Source organism: Fundulus heteroclitus, chromosome 14 (genome assembly GCF_011125445.2).
Source record: "Fundulus heteroclitus isolate FHET01 chromosome 14, MU-UCD_Fhet_4.1, whole genome shotgun sequence".
Lineage (NCBI taxonomy): Eukaryota > Metazoa > Chordata > Actinopteri > Cyprinodontiformes > Fundulidae > Fundulus > Fundulus heteroclitus.
This window is the reverse complement of record NC_046374.1, coordinates 21628251-21644375: the sequence shown is the minus strand read 5'-3', so window position 1 is coordinate 21644375 and position 16125 is coordinate 21628251. Positions and strand designations below refer to the sequence as shown.

Sequence of the window (16125 nt, the reverse complement as noted above, 5' to 3'; positions counted from 1 at the left end):
TAAGCAGAAAGTAATGACATGTGAAGTTGTGCTGACAGCTGCAGCTGCCCAGGTCCCCCACTGCGCCGCTCGCCCGGCGCTCCTGCGGGCCCATCCTGTGGAGGCTCCGGCTTCTCGTCGGCGGTAAAAAAAAAAAAGACATCTTAATAACACGTCCATCTCCATCACCTTGGGAAAAACTTCTCCGACGTCGTGCAGATGTGTCCTTGGCATACGCCGGGCGATTGTTGCTCATAAGCGCGGACGGGAGCGTCGCCGTTAATGCGGAGGAAGGGGACGAGGGGGAGGACAGTGATCGATGTCACGCATATCGTTTTCTCTCCCGCCGCAGGTACGACAGCTACGAGGAGTACCAGCACGAGAGGCTTAAGAGGGAGGAGTACCGCCTGGACTACGAGAAGCGGGAGTTTGAAAGGGCCGAGCAGAGGGAGAAGCAAAGGCAAAAAGCAATAGTGAGTCAGCTGACACATTTAAAGTCACAGATCCTGTTTTTTTTTTTTTTTAAGCTTGACTTGACTTCATCTTCCTGCAACAACACTGATAAAAGAGCACATGTAATCAGTACTGTGGCACAGCCCACAGAAACCTCCCACAGACACATATTACTGAGGATGAGGCAGCCTCCAGCTCTGCGCTATGTGCCAGAGCATCTCTCCCCAGAAAAGAGTTTCTGAATGATTCAGGCGACAGGCCCTTCCTCTTTATCTCTGGCTTGCGTGTTTTTAACATCTCTGTCGTCTGGAAACACTGTCCACTCCTATTTATCACACCGCAGGGTACAATGTGAAAATAGCAGCAAGAAAAAGAGGAGAAATTGTTAAAAAAAAAAAACAAGAAAAATATAGAACCACTGATTACTTAAGATCTTTCGCCTTTGTCTGTATATCTATTTCACGATTCATCACGATTCAGCGAGCGTCACGTTTCTCCCTTATCTACCCCTCTCTCCTTGTCTCAGTGGGGAATTATTCAGCTTTCCTGTTGGCTGACACAGCTACCACCCATTGATAAAGCACACATTAAAATGATACAGTAACGTGAGCTCGGGCTCAGCGTGCTCCGCGTTTTGTGTTGTTGTTGTTTTTTTTCCGGAGCCGGAGAGACAAATAGTCACGAAGCCGTCAAGCTCAAGCTGTCAGAGACTTTCAGAGTCGGTCCAAATCATTCCGCTTTCGCCTCTTAGAAACATACACACGTATACACATCTATACATATATTCATATACATATTGTAAATACAACACAAGCAGCCCTCGGGGCGCCGGCACAGAAAGACCACCTATTTATCAGCTGTCAGCAACAAACCCCCCTAATTCAGCAAATACTCATTTTCTTTTGTCTCAATCTAAGCATAAAACAGAGCGGAGAAAACGGAACAGTAAGCTGTTGTTAAATTGTGTCTTTCTCAGCTGAAAGACACGGACGCAAAGGTCAACTCTGGCTTTAATGTGATGATTTACATATATGTTTGTGTGTTTAAAATTTTAACAGGCCTCAGTGGAATAAATAAATAATACCACTGATGGACTGTAGCCTGAGGAACAAACCGATTAGAGTATACAATTAAAACTAATCAAAGAAAAAAAAAACTGCTGCCTGTTGTACTTTGTTCCCAAATTATTCTGGTATGATCCCGTCCGTCCGCGAGCTCTGAAGCTCAGGGAAATCCCCGATCGCACCAGTCTGTCGCCATTTTTCCATTTATGGGCTCTGATCGATCATGGTTTTTCTTTTCAGTAAATGCCTCAAGAGTTAAAATCCTCCCTTGCTTGCAGTCCGCTGCCACATATCATGCATTAGAATATCATCAAAAAGTTCATTTATTTCTGTAATTCAGTGCTAAATGTTGGACTCGTGTCATGGAGATCGATGTCTCAGAGTTTGGAAAAAGAGTGTAGAACCTCCGAGCTCGTATAACAATCAGTGACGGCCATAACACTCCCATGAAGTAACATTCCTGTTTTAAAAATGTTTTCCGTAGTAAAGTTACTACCTGACCTGCTCAATTCTTGTTAGCTCTAACCCAACAGCAAGTACTTTGATGCATTTTTGAGTTCAGTTTAGAAAAAAAAAATACATAAATGGTAGAGTCATATTCTTTGATGTTTAAATGGTAATAATTTTGTTCTTTTTATAATGGATTCACAACTACTCCTTGTTTGCACTTGGCCAAAAATCCTAATGAGAAGGTCAGAAGAGTACACATCATGCTTTTAAATCCTTCCTTTTTACAATGAAATCATTCAGTTGTGGTCTATATAAAGTTTAACTGCAATACTTTGGTCTGAATACTTTGTTAATTTACCCCCACGTTCCCCCTTTTTACCACTGTTCTGAGAGCAGCTCGTTTTGGTGCTGTCTCTTTAAATCTCAAGGAGGCACTTCCGGGTTGGCCATTTTTGTAGTACGGTGTAAAGAACAACCAAACATTTTTGGCTTATCCACCTATAACTTTGACATCCTTCAGCTTGAACTACAAAAAAATAAAATAAAAATAAAAACAGTCTGATTCCCGAGACTGGTAAGCCCCTTAAGTCCATGGCCTTTTTTAGCAGCTCTGGAGCAAAAACTGTTACGCAATTGTTCAAAATTTGCAATAAAAAACAGAAAATATGGAAAATATGACCCAAAAAAGAACATAAAGACAGCTATGCAGCTCATGCAAACACTACATTCAACTTTTCTGCACTCCTACAGACTCCAAGTACACAACAAAATGTATTTAAGGGCTAAAAAAAACGGATTTTGCATGAATTGTCCCTTTTTAGAGGAACACAGATATGTATTGGCCCACAAAAAGGAAGATTCAGTTCTTCACCTGCCAATATTTTTATAATAATAAAAGTCTTCCCGTTTGAAAAAAAACAGAATTCCTGTGTTGCCACTATAGCTGGCTTTTCTGACGCATGACTCAGTCACCCTGTGGCCTTTATTTTTAGACTCACTAAAAGAGGAACCAAGCCCAAAACTTAAGACGTGGCATCATTTGATAAAAATCATTCTGCCTCGGGTTGATGAGTTGCGGAGAGAAAAGAGGAATTGTGGTGTCAAGGTAGATTGAAGGCGCCTCCGAATTGCTACTCCCATCAGATAAGGAAGCAAACAGACAGACGGAGAGGGGGGAATGAAAACAGGGGCCCAGAGTCAGCGGCAGTATCCACAGGAGTGATCAAGACCAATTCATTTAAGGCCGGTGAAGAAAGAGAAGGGGAAATGGGAAAAAAAAAACAGTTCCCCTCCCTCCAGCATCCCTCCAGCACCACCACCACCATCTTTTAATCTCTTTGCGGCGGCTCTGTCTTTCTGTTTTAACGAGCAGGAGGAGAGACGGGTGGTGTACGTGGGGCGACTGAGGTCCGACTGCAGCCGATCGGAGCTGAAGCGCCGCTTTGAAGTCTTTGGGGAAATTGAAGAATGTGCAGTGAACCTGAGGGATGATGGGTAAGGCTCCGGGATTTTTTTTTCTCCGTAATATGGGTTTGCATCTTAACAGTGGTCTGGCATTAGGTTTGGCTGAATGGGTGGCAATAATTTTAGAGGTCCTGAAAAAAAAAAAAACTTAATCGCTGCCTTGCATTGCTAAACTTAATTGCAAGGGACAAAGACAGAGCTCTGCAATACCGGAGTTTCTCCTGACTCATCTTTGTACCGAAGAAACACCTTTATTGATTCTCTTTTGCATATAAATTGCATGATCGTCATCTAAAACAAGGCCGTCTGTTGAGTCTTTCCTACCCTACGGCAACATCTGACGTCGCCTTTCTCCTTTTTTTTTCTCTCTTTTTTTTTGACCAGGGACAATTTTGGCTTCATCATGTACCGCTACACCTGTGACGCCTTTGCCGCCCTTGAGAACGGACACGCCCTGCGCAGGTCGAACGAGCCTCAGTTCGAGTTGTGTTTCGACGGACAAAAGCAGCTCTGCAAATCCCAATACACAGACTTGGGTGAGTGGAGCTATTTCGGCCAGCTATGTGTGCAGAATGTTTGTCAGTGAAACAAAGAAACAACGTAAATACGATTTAGTTGACGCTTCCAGATCTTGGCATTCAACGCCTCGTGAAGCTTTGAATCTCTCCACAAGGAGTTTCTAGGCATAAGATTGCGAAGCGAGGGCAAAGGTCTGCCTGGGGTACTCCCTGCTTGTGGCTGGGGTGTATCAAAGAAAATTAGTCATCCTCCATCACTCAATCAGGCACGGGATGCATGCTCCTTGCTTTTTAGACGTTACGGAGCGGCACCTTAAAAGCGTCGGCGGCTTCATGCGCCGATAGATGCGCGAACGCGGGACTCCCGTTAAGGGTTTCTAGGAGGCAAATTAGGCGGAAAGTATCAAAGTAAAAGAGCAGGAAAGAGCTGAGGTAAGAAGGATGGACGTTAGAGGAGGTCTCAGCAGTTTTCAAGTCCATCTGTTTTTCCAACCGCTGGATTGTGAGAGCCTTGGTACGGCACGCAGGGGTGGTTCGTTTTAAGCGACCACTCGAGCAGCGAGCTACTGCTGCCTACGCGCACCCCGCCGCCTTTACTGGCTGCGTGGGACCCGTGGCGGACCAGAGCACAGCAATATTCGTCTAAGTCCCTGGGGTAAACATACACAAACACTCTAACATGGATGTAACCGGAATGGATATAGCGCAAGGTTGGCTGATCCATTTGATGACGCATTTAATAAATAATGCAAGCAATCAGTGAAATCAAGGCTTTTCTTTCCCCCCACCGCTCTCACATGTTGCCCTACTTTTTACACATGAAAACAGTCAAGTTGTTTCTCTGATGGTTCTGTAGTGACTGAAGGGGGCCTGATGCTGTTGAAACCACATATTTACTTGCACTGTATGGAGGGACGCATATCCTTTTGGTCTCACATTAAATCAAAGGCTGGCTTTCACTCTTTGGCCAATGTACTGAGACTCTGCTTCTATATTTCCACATAATATTTCCACATAAAGTTTTTTTTTTATTGTGAGACCATCTGTTTTGTGAAGTGCACCAGCCCTCGCAGCTAACGGCGCTACAACGTGATGCGGCCGTCCCGTACCTCACGGCTGGGAGGGTGCTATCGGTCTTTAAAGCCTCCAGCTTTGTCCTTTCAATGTAATGGTTGTCAACACAGCCGAATGATTACATTTTAGATTTATCAGAGCACAGGGCATGGCTCCAAATATGGTCGGGGCGACAGAGAGCATTTGCTTTTGGACTGACGGCTTCTTCCTCTCTGAGTAGCCTTTCAGAGCATGCGGGTTCAGGATTTATGACTTCGACCAACGTCTTTTACGTGTTCTCTTTCTTTTTTTTTCAGGAATTTATACGTACATTTCACACTATAAAAGGTTCATCACTGGGCTATGATGACTGACACGTTGCCATGCTGTTCATACTGTAAAATTGAGTGAACTGAGTAATTTGACGTCGTTTGGCCTCTGGAAATTGTACCCAAAGATGAACCAAACACATGGAGGTCCATAGACCTCTTTCTTATGTCTTAGCTGATTCCTTTAGAGTTTCCTCACAATGTCACACAAGGAAGCATTACGCTTGAGGTGTTGCCCTAAAACCCATCCACAGATGTGCCGTCATTTATTATTTTGTATTATTATTGTATTATTACAATGATAATACATTGTAATAATACAATGGTTATACAATGATATTGTATTATCATTGTATTATTATTTTTTGTCTGCACCATCAACAAGTCAAATTCCTTGTAAGTGCAAACCTACTTGGCGATTAAACTTCATTCTGATTCTGATTCTGATTTGATTAATGTGTTTTAAATGAATCTATCAGAGGCTAGAAAGCAGTGTTTTACTTCATATGGGCTTTCCTATTTACTTTAAAGACATGGTAATCATAGTGTATGCAAACTTTTAACTTCAAAGAGAGTAGTAGATCATTTTAGCGATTGTTACAGGCAAACAGGAAGTGTTTAGTCTGTTTTGGTGTGAGACAGAGAGCACATGGTTATGTGTCTTTTCATACAGCGTACTTACAGATCTGGTTTCAACCTTGTGTGAAACATTACCTGCTACTTTTGGTGTTTACACGGCCACAAAAGACCATCTTTTTCTATTTGGCGATGAAATCTAAGATGGGTATTGACATTTTAGCAGCAACACACGAGGACAGAGGTCCATATTGCCCCGATTCAAGAGAGTCAATGGTTCACTAAAGAAAAACGGAGCGTTTGTCTAAATGAAATGGTGCAATTCCCAAACATTTCAAGCTATTAAGCTTTTTTTAAAGAGAACATGACAAACAGAAACAGCTGCTTATCCCAGAGCCTTGACGACAGGCATTATGCTGAAATTGACTAATCAGTCTACTGAATTGGAAAGGCCTTCATTCAGCTGCCTCATTGTCAAGACTGGTCTATTTTCGTCTGCCCATATTGATGGCACATGTTAAAAAGATTGAGGGGAGCGTTTTCTAATACCGTGGTATCCAAACTTCTTCTCATTCATTTTTTTTTTTTTTTTTTGTCTTTGCGACAGTGTCCATTAGTTTTTAGTAGAGCACCTGGATATTTTTCATCCCTCAAGGTGTGCGGCGAGACACAATTCAGCCCTCGGCCGACGCATTAGATCAAGTCTGGCGTCTCGTAGCTGCCACGGTCGTTCCCATTTCTCAAAGCCCGCCGAGTGTGCTGCTGGGCCCTGTAGGGGCCCCATTTGTGAAGCTGTCTGTTGGGTCAGATTAGGTACTCTTTATATATTATCAGGTCGATCAAGATAAACAGGACATACAGGAGAGACCGGCAGAGGTAGGGACGCTGTTTAATACTGTTGCCTCTGTTCAAAGCTCCAAAGATGTGCTTTCGTTCCACATACTTACGCGTTAACTAACTGTGACAAGTGAGTTTTCAGATAAAAAACAGTAAATAGAGACGCATTTTGCTACCTCAGCACATATTAACCGACCTGTCTTAATTTACTCGCTCATTTTATTGTCTTTTCTTGTGTTTGTTTTGTTCCTGGACCGTTTCAACTTTTTAAAATTGAGTATTTCATCTTTTTTTTTACCCATTTTTAGACCAGTTTTTGTATATGACTGCAGCAGTAAGGCGTCGTCTGCCACGTGTCGATTCCGACCCACACTGGGGACAAAAAGTAGTTATTCGCCTACCGATAGGAGGTTGCTCAGAGTTATTTTGAAGAGATCAGGGGTCGTATTCTGTAGCATGTTATAAATCGACTGATCTAAATGTAAATCAGAACCACAGTTGGGGCTACAAGGTCTGGTAGTAAGTAATATAAAAATAAATTAAGTTAATAGGTATTTATAGGGGGAAGAGTTGCCTTGGTGGCAATCCGGTTACATGCTCTGCTGCTGTTAGTTGTGTGTGTTTTTTTTATGATTTAATCTGGACTTTTGGTGTGATCAGTGTCTCTTATACTGGAATTATATGTTTAAGAGCAAGGAATAAATAATCTCAGGTGGTCACACTCACATCCTTCATTCAGAGTATCAGCTTTTCCCCTCAGGTCGGTGCCTCAGAGTTACTGCATGCAGATTGAACCGTTCCACTCTTAGCTAGTAACAAAAAATACTAAAGTGTGATTGCAGAATGCACAGGTGAAAAGAAAGGGGATTTAAGTGTGAATGTTAGGTGATGTTTGTGGATTTATGCAGCAGCCGGTGTTTGTGATCAAGACAAATTCCCTCTGCACACAAAAGCTATCTAGTCTAATCTAATCTTAATAAATGAGATCAGAAAACCTTTACGATTATTTATCCCCATAATTCTTCAGAATACTTCAAAATATCATCAAAACATGAAGCCATCACATGGCAAAAATGTGCCGGTTGTTTCGCCTTTTCACCCCGTGCAATGGTTCAGTTTGTCCACCCTCTGACAAGAGATTTTTGTAGTAATTTCCTATATTATACTATACTCATGGTCCCCTCTAAGAATTGGGATACGATAATCCAGTTAATATATACAAAAAGCAGGAGGGCATTCATAGGTATTTAATTTGGATGAGGGGGTTAAAAAAATCTGCCACATTTTATAAATTAGCTGGCAAACATGGGGATCAAATTCCTAGTCGGTTGAAAAAAGGATTAATATAAAACCTTCAGAAAATCACACACACAGCTAAGATTATTTATACATACGATTTGAACACCTTTTTTTAAGATTATTTGGCTCCATAAATAATTGGAATACCAAAGTACCAAGAGAAATAAACTAATGTGGAAAGGTTAAGCACATGGGTAGAAACTGGTTTGTTCGTGGGTATGACATGTAATTAGGAAGGGGCAACACTGAAATTGCAGGGCTAAGAAACTACGTACAACAGATAAACAGTGTCTTATAGTTTAAACAATATTTATTTTCTTCAATCATCTGTTTTTCAGGTTTTCAGCTAACAGATCTTTGGGAATCACCTTTTTGGGCATACTAGGGTTAAGCATACCCTTCACAGGAAATCTTTAAGTAAACCATTACAAGTTATCCTCAGTGTGCAATTTCTAATAATTTCTAAAAAAAAAAAAAAAAAAACACATGTTGATTTTGCAAACTTTAGAGGGTGTTGGAAACAAGTTTTAGTATCTGAAGTTATAACTAAGAGTTACTCATTGACAATCTTTTTTTCCACCTCTTTCCAGCCGCTGGTCTGAACCCTGAGGCCAGACGTAGTATATAGTAGGTTGCTCATTAACTTGCACTTTAGTAAAGTTTTCATTTTAACTCTTTATGATTTTGTGGAAGGTTGGCACCGCTGCCGTTCCTTTAATGTCAAAGACGGGAAGGGGGAGACAAACGAGATTCTAGCGTTACATTATAAGAACTTTGTCAGGCGAAGACTTAGAGCCAGAGAGGCGAATTCTTAGTTTCACTGTTCTGCTCAACATTAACCACAACCTTTCTTCCTCTCCAGACTCCCATTCGGACGACTTTGATCCCACTTCCACGAAGAGCAAGTATGACTCCATGGATTTTGACAGCTTGCTGCGAGAGGCCCAGTGCAGCCTGCGAAGGTAACCAGCTCAGCGGCGCCCGATGTCTGTGTAACAAGGAGGAACTTCTTATACCTCAACGTTGTTTCTCGCCCCGTTCGACGACGAGACCACCAGAAGTTTTATGCTCTGTCTAAGAGCACCTGAGAATAAGTCTATAGACCTATATCGATATAAATGAATATATGAAAAATAAAAGTTTACATGAACATAGCTGCTGAAGAGCTGGGAAGAAACATTTCATCCTGGGAAATGCCAGTGAACTCTCACACTTGGATGCACTCTACTGCTGTAAAACCAGTTGAAAGAAGAAGAAGAAAAAAAAACACTTTTTGATTTCCTTATCTCCAAACACTACAATACCCACAATTCTTCTTTTCTAAAGAAGCATAAACATGCAGTTTGTTAAGCCAGATTTGTTTTCTTATTTTTTTTCTTTTTTTCTTTCGTTTTTACTCTTTTAAAACTGATGTTGTGGATCTGGTGTTACATTACAAACTGGAGTGTGAGGGAAAATGGATCTCTTGAAGGTGAAATTGAGAAAGTAACGTTGTCGTCTACATTTTAAAGGAGAAATGTAGCTGTGTATTTACAAATGCTATAAAAAAGGACTATTTTTATTTTATGTACATATCAGAGTTCTTTATTTGTTACAGCTATGCACTGTAAAACGCAGCCTTTTTTTAAAAAAGAAGAGAAAATTTCTTAATTCAGAATGTTGATCTGTAGTAATTACAATACTGTAAAACATATTGTACACCTACATGATGTTTAGATGACATGACATGATTGTAAAAAAAAAAAAAAACACAAAGAAAAAGATTTAAAAAGACATGTCCAATTGCTCATTTTGCGAGAGCATTTGATCAAATGTTCCTTTTTTAAGTTCTTTTGTTTCGGGGGGAGAAAAAACTGCGAACCATGTATAGTTTTATGTGTTTATAACGTTTGTCAATCAGTGTTTTTTTGCCTAAAACAACCGGTTTAAAATGCATTGAAAGGTGTTTTTTTTTCATGATTGTTCCCCATTTTAAATCATCACTTATCATATTTACGTAATATATTTGATTTATTTTTTTTTGTTTGTTTTTTAAAGGCTCTGTGATTACCATCGATAAGAGAGAAAACAGTCAATCAGCACAGATATATTTATGTATTTATTTTAATATTTGAATCAAAGTATATTTATGGGCTCCATTTTAAAATGGCGTACATCGTTAATTTCTTTTTTTTTTTTTTTCCTATTTATGTCTCATGTGAATTGATTTGTGTTATTTAACTTGCAATCACTAGACAGGGTGTACAATAAATAACGCTTTGGTGGGGATGTTTTTACCTTCTATGCCTTCCGAAACAATCAAGCTGATCAAGTCCGGCAGTCAGGCCCCCTCATTCTTCTACGGCGTCAACTTTTTGTTTTTTTTGTCTGCTTGTCCTCAATCGGTTTCAGATATCATAAAGCAATAAAATTATTTTTGCAGGAATTCCGTTGCAAAAACGTCCCATTTTGCCATCACCACTCCGCTCATGCTTGATTATGTGAATGCCAAACTAAAGTTTACAACTTTCCTTTTCCTGAATTTTATAAAGATCTTGTATTTGATGTAAAACATGTATACCACTGATATTATTCACACTAATTAAAAGATGATAAATGATAGTGGCAATTATGATTAAAAAAAATGTAAGAAAAAAAAAGCTATATAAAAAAAAGCAATAAATTATTTTTCAGAGTTGTATTTTAGCTCCTGATGTTGTGCGATTTTTAGGACTTTGACCCATTACCCAGTCGCTGGTGTAGTTAGGACTCCTCCACCCCTCCACCCCTTCTCTTCAAGACGTAGCTGAGTCTCTGTGATTGTGACACACGCATTACCTTGTGACATCTGTGCAAACGTGACCGACTCTTTAACTCCACCCCGTGTGTGTGTAAAAACGTGCCCAGTCAAAGCTGATTGTTGTGTGTTGCATGGCTATTTCAGGACAGCGGCTGGTTTAAAGCCTAAAAGTCTTTAAATACGTTCCCGTCAGCTGTCTGAACTGGCAGATTTTTTTTTTTTTTTAAATGTCGTTTTAAAAGCCAAAAGAAACTCTCTTTAACATGCTGCTACTCAACCCAACCCCCCCCTCTCCCAAGTCCAGATATCACAGCGCTGTCAACGTGACATGAAAGGTAACCTTGCGGTTTCTGGTTCAATTAATATCCTGTTTTTAGCACGAGCCAAGTAATGAGAGAACCAACTATAAAAGCTTAGTTGATCACAGGCTCCCTTTCATGGAGTTTGACTGCGGAGACAAGAAACGGCTCATTTTCATGATGCAAGAAGGCCAAAATTGGTTGAAGGATGTAAAAAAATAATAAAAAAATCCCTTTACCTTTTTATGATAATGTTTAACTTTTTTTTTTTTTCCTTTTCTTTTTTGCTGTATGTATAGCGTTTGGGTAATGGTGTCGTGTCCCATTTCATAGATGTGGTTTTAATCATTGTAATGAATAAAAGTAAAAAAAAAAAGGCTTTGTAAATTGCTTAGAGTAGCAATATATTATAACACCCCCCCCCCCCGGTTCAAATTTCAACTCTGGTGGGCTTTTTAATAATAGGAGCCGTTGAGTTTGCTGCCACTGCTTAAACATTTGTTTTGTAATCATCTTTCTTTTGGAAGGACGATAATGTTCATTGGTAAGTGTGTGTGTGCGCGGGAGTGTGTCTGTGTGTGAGTGTGTGTGCGCGTGTAAAATGGTGACTGGAGGTATGCATGCATGTACGTTTGTGTGTGTATTTTGGGAAAGGGTTAGGGGTTTGTCGCTACCTGTTTGTGTCCTATTCACGTTGCCTTCTGCCAAGTCCTTACCAATGCCTTTGTGGTTCTACCTATTGTATGACTTTCTTGTGACTTTTATTTTTTATGTGCAATTCTCATCAGCCTCACTATGCCAATAAAGGGAAAAATGTGTTTGAAAAACTGTCTATTCATGTTGGCTTTATTCCGTTTATTTTGTAATGTCTTTGTTCGTTAGGTTTTATTGGAAACGTGTCGATCAAGTCCTTACCCGTTTTGTTTTTGAACTGGATGAGTTTTCTACATACTGAAATGTTCCTATATAGAACACTTGCCGTAAAGTTCAATAAGGAAAATAAAACAAAAAAAGCAAGGAGGTCATGTCATTTATAACGCTGTAATACTGCTGTTCACATTTAAAAGGTGAAAGATATAACGAAATAACACAAAAAATAAGTTTTCAAATGATTATTTTATTAAGTTTAGATTAAAAAGGCAGCTAACTGATAGCTGTTAACCCAACATGCCCGGAGCAAAAGTTATTCAGACATTTACCATCAGGTAGGCGCTACAGAGCGATGATGGCTAAAATGAATCGACACAGAGTCACTTTCTATTCCCAGTCTCTAAAGAACACCTTACAGCTAGCGTGCCCAGCTACCCTGCAGATAAAAAAAACAGCTAATGCACATACTACCCCTGTTCTTACCTTTCTCCTGTAAAATATTTTTTTCCTGTCATAGATTGTGGTTTTACTGTGCTGCTTGTCTGGCTTTCTTTACACAATGTGAGTGGAATCCAAAGTTAAAATGCAGCTTTAGCGAAAATTCAAACTGAAGAAACACTATTGCCTACCTCCATCAATCAGGGACTCATCTGCCTCTGACGCAAGCCAATCAGCTTTGAACTGCTCCTCCTCAAAGCCAATCAGCATCCTGGGTTCATCTTAAAAAGAACTCCACATCCTCATCTCGGCCTTGTCCTCAGCGAGCAAGCAGTGGCTGCGCGTGTCCGGTTTGGACTCTGTCGACCGGTTTCAAGAGACAATAACTTATCCTGAAATCCTCCTGCCATAGGAATACCGTCTAGCTGCACATCTTCCTTTCCAACCTCTGTTTTCGTCAGCTCCGGTTCCTGGCGCAAAGAACTCGCAAGCAACGCAGACGCGTCGCAACTCTGCCTAAGTTCCGGTCAGCTTCGCTTCATAGCGCGCCGGGATCTTTCTCAAACTGATCCCGTGGGGCAGGCTCTTGGTTCGCGGATCCGCCGACTCATCCGGGACCTTCTCTGGTTCTCATCGGCTTTGCGGCGCCACCTTGCCGCTCGTCCCGGCCGCATCTTTTCAGCCGGATCTACTCTCTCATTCACTCGCTAATGCGTTCGGAGCCAGCTCAGGTAATATGTATTCACCCATGTTTGTTTTCGTTTTCTTCTTCTTCTGGTGTTGCCGGTAGCCACCGGGCTTGTGGTGGCATTGCTGCCACCTACTGGTTGGAGTATGAAGTGCATTTTAAAATTCAGCAATTGATACCAATCGTTATTAAACCGCTGCAACTCTGGTGCAATTTGGCATCCGCTTGGACTGGTCTGTATTGGGTTCAGACTTCTCATTTATGCTGACCAGGCCACTTCTGTCACTCTTGTCATTTCAATGTTTTGCCAATCAATTATTCAGGTGTTGTGAAATGATACATGTTAAAGTTATTTAAGGTTTAGTTAGTAGGTATTATCTGAATGTCAGCTGGGACCCTACGTACGGATGGCTGTGGGGGATGGTTTGAGTATTGGGCGATCTTTAACAGCAACTTGCTCATGTATTTAGGGATTGTCTATTTCTTCTTTTAGGTTCAAGGATTCATTCAAGATGAATAACCGGAGAGCATCACTGAAGGTGCTGTTGTCTGGTTGATACTATTTTCAATTACGGATCCTCTCTGCAGTTGTGAGGCTAACTAAAGCTACTAAGCAACGAGATCATCAGTCAGCAGGATGCAGTGCAGAATCTGAATTAAATTATTAAATTCATCCAAATGACATGGAATAAGCTAAATAGCTAATCGATTCATAACAGCATTTGGTATGCGTTTAGCACTCTACGTATTTATGAGCTAAGCAAACATTATCGATTATGTCTTAAGAAGTGTTAACCGTGTTTAATGGTCCTTCATTTTCTGGATGTTTTCTTCTTATAGATATTCTTTTCACTATTCCCAGTTATTTTCTCAAACTAAACCTGTCAGCCTGCATTGAGTTCTACGTATTGATCTTAACCTAGTTCCATGATGGCTTTTGCCTGCAGACAAGCTCTCGAATTCTGGATATCAGTTTCATTCTCATATCAGTTATTTCTGAGCGTCAGCTGCTCTCCTCGCTCGGTCACCTCAATCTCGCAGGTGCATCATTTCAAGAGTCACGTTTTTATTTCCAGGCAGCTTGAGCTCACTAATTCCGTTTCCTTCCCTCCTAGAACAGGATACTCTGGTTAAGAGTTGCTGTTCTGAACTTTCCTTCTGGTCTGGCATGCTTCCCGTCCGGATTTGGAACACACTTTCTATAATGTATTTTGTCTGTAGATGCGTTAAATTTTACGGATGTGCATCCGTAAGTTTTGGAGGATTCTAAAAACAGTTGGTTTGCAGATTCGTGAAATTGTCAAAGAAATCGTTAATCTTGTGACCTTTCATCTAGAGTTATTTCAGCATTCAGGATGTGAGCTGCGCAACAGCAGACGCTTGTGGAGCCCAATCGTAGGTGATGGCTATCATCAGCATGCCTCACATATCTGCTCTTACTTTTCATCTTAGCCGCCTAATGCTCATCTTAAAGGTAATCTAACTACGAATACTGGTGGTGGATTCAATCTCATTCAAGTCTCATTAAGCCCGCGTCCTGTCCTGTTCATTCCCTCTTGGTCACTCATTCATTTATGTGCATCATCCCTAAGCCTCCTCTGATTCTGTCATCCAGGCGTCCCGCCATGCAGGCATCCTGTTGTTCTGTTCATTCTTTCATGGTCATTCATTTATTCATGTTCCCTGCCATGTTCCCCACTACGTTCCTTGCATACTCCTTGCATGCTTCCTGCATGCTCCCAGTGTGCTCCCTGTGTGTTCCCTGCCATGCTCCCTGCCATGCGGCCTTCCCTGCCATACTCTGCCATGTTTCCTTCTACGCTCCCTGCCGTGTTTCCTTCTACGCTCCTTGCCGTGTTTCCTTCTATGCTCCTTGCCGTGTTTCCTTCTATGCTCCTTGCCGTGTTTCCTTCTACGCTCCCTGCAACGCGGCCTGCCCTGCCATGTGTTTCCTTCAATGCTCCTTGCCATGTGTTTCCTTCAATGCTCCTTGCCATGTGTTTCCTTCAATGCTCCTTGCCATGTGTTTCCTTCAATGCTCCTAGCCATGTGTTTCCTTCAATGCTCCTTGCCATGTGTTTCCTTCAATGCTCCTAGCCATGTGTTTCCTTCAATGCTCCTAGCCATGTGTTTCCTTCAATGCTCCTAGCCATGTGTTTCCTTCTATGCTCCTAGCCATGTGTTTCCTTCTATGCTCCTAGCCATGTGTTTCCTTCTATGCTCCTTGCCGTGTTTCCTTCTACGCTCCCTGCAACGCGGCCTGCCCTGCCATGTGTTTCCTTCCATGCTCCTTGCCGTGTTTCCTTCTATGCTCCTTGCCATGTTTCCTTCTACGCTCCCTGCAACGCCCTCCTCCCTGCCATGCGGCCTGCCCTGCCATGTGTGTTTCGTTCCATGCGGCCTGCCCTGCCATGTGTTTCGTTCCATGCTCCTTGCATGTGTTTCCTTCTATGCTTCTTGCCGTGTTTCCTTCTATGCTCCCTGCCATGTTTCCTTCTATGCTCCTTGCCATGTTTCCTTCTATGCTCCTTGCCATGTTTCCTTCTATGCTCCCTACGTTCTCTGCCATGCTCCTTGCGTGTTCCCTGCGTTCTCAGCCATGCGTTCTCTGCCATGCGTTCTCTGCCATACTCCCTGCGTTCTCTGCCATGCGTTCTCTGCCATACTCCCTGCGTTCTCTGCCATGCGTTCTCTGCCATACTCCCTGCGTTCTCTGCCATGCGTTCTCTGCCATACTCCCTGCGTTCTCTGCCATGCGTTCTCTGCCATACTCCCTGCGTTCTCTGCCATGCGTTCTCTGCCATACTCCCTGCGTTCTCTGCCATGCGTTCTCTGCCATACTCCCTGCGTTCTCTGCCATGCGTTCTCAGCCATGCGTTCTCAGCCATGCGTTCTCAGCCATGCGTTCTCAGCCATGCGTTCTCTGCCATACTCCCTGCGTTCTCTGCCATGCGTTCTCTGCCATACTCCCTGCGTTCTCTGCCATGCGTTCTCTGCCATACTCCCTGCGTTCTCTGCCATGCGTTCTC

General features: G+C 42.0%; 1 protein-coding gene across 6 annotated transcripts in view; it reads left to right on the top strand.

Annotated features, from left to right (window-relative positions):
* The window catches only part of ppargc1a (peroxisome proliferator-activated receptor gamma, coactivator 1 alpha), a 56158-nt gene extending 44226 nt beyond the window's left edge, over positions 1-11932 (top strand). For all 6 annotated transcript variants that reach the window (XM_012864938.3, XM_012864937.3, XM_012864940.3 and 3 more), the window contains 4 exons: positions 332-452; positions 3319-3440; positions 3795-3946; positions 8885-11932. In XM_012864938.3, coding sequence (XP_012720392.2) covers positions 332-452; positions 3319-3440; positions 3795-3946; positions 8885-8988 — 499 coding nt within the window. In that variant the 3' untranslated portion in view covers positions 8989-11932. The remainder of the gene's footprint in view (positions 1-331; positions 453-3318; positions 3441-3794; positions 3947-8884) is intronic.
* Positions 11933-16125: the final 4193 nt, after the last annotated feature.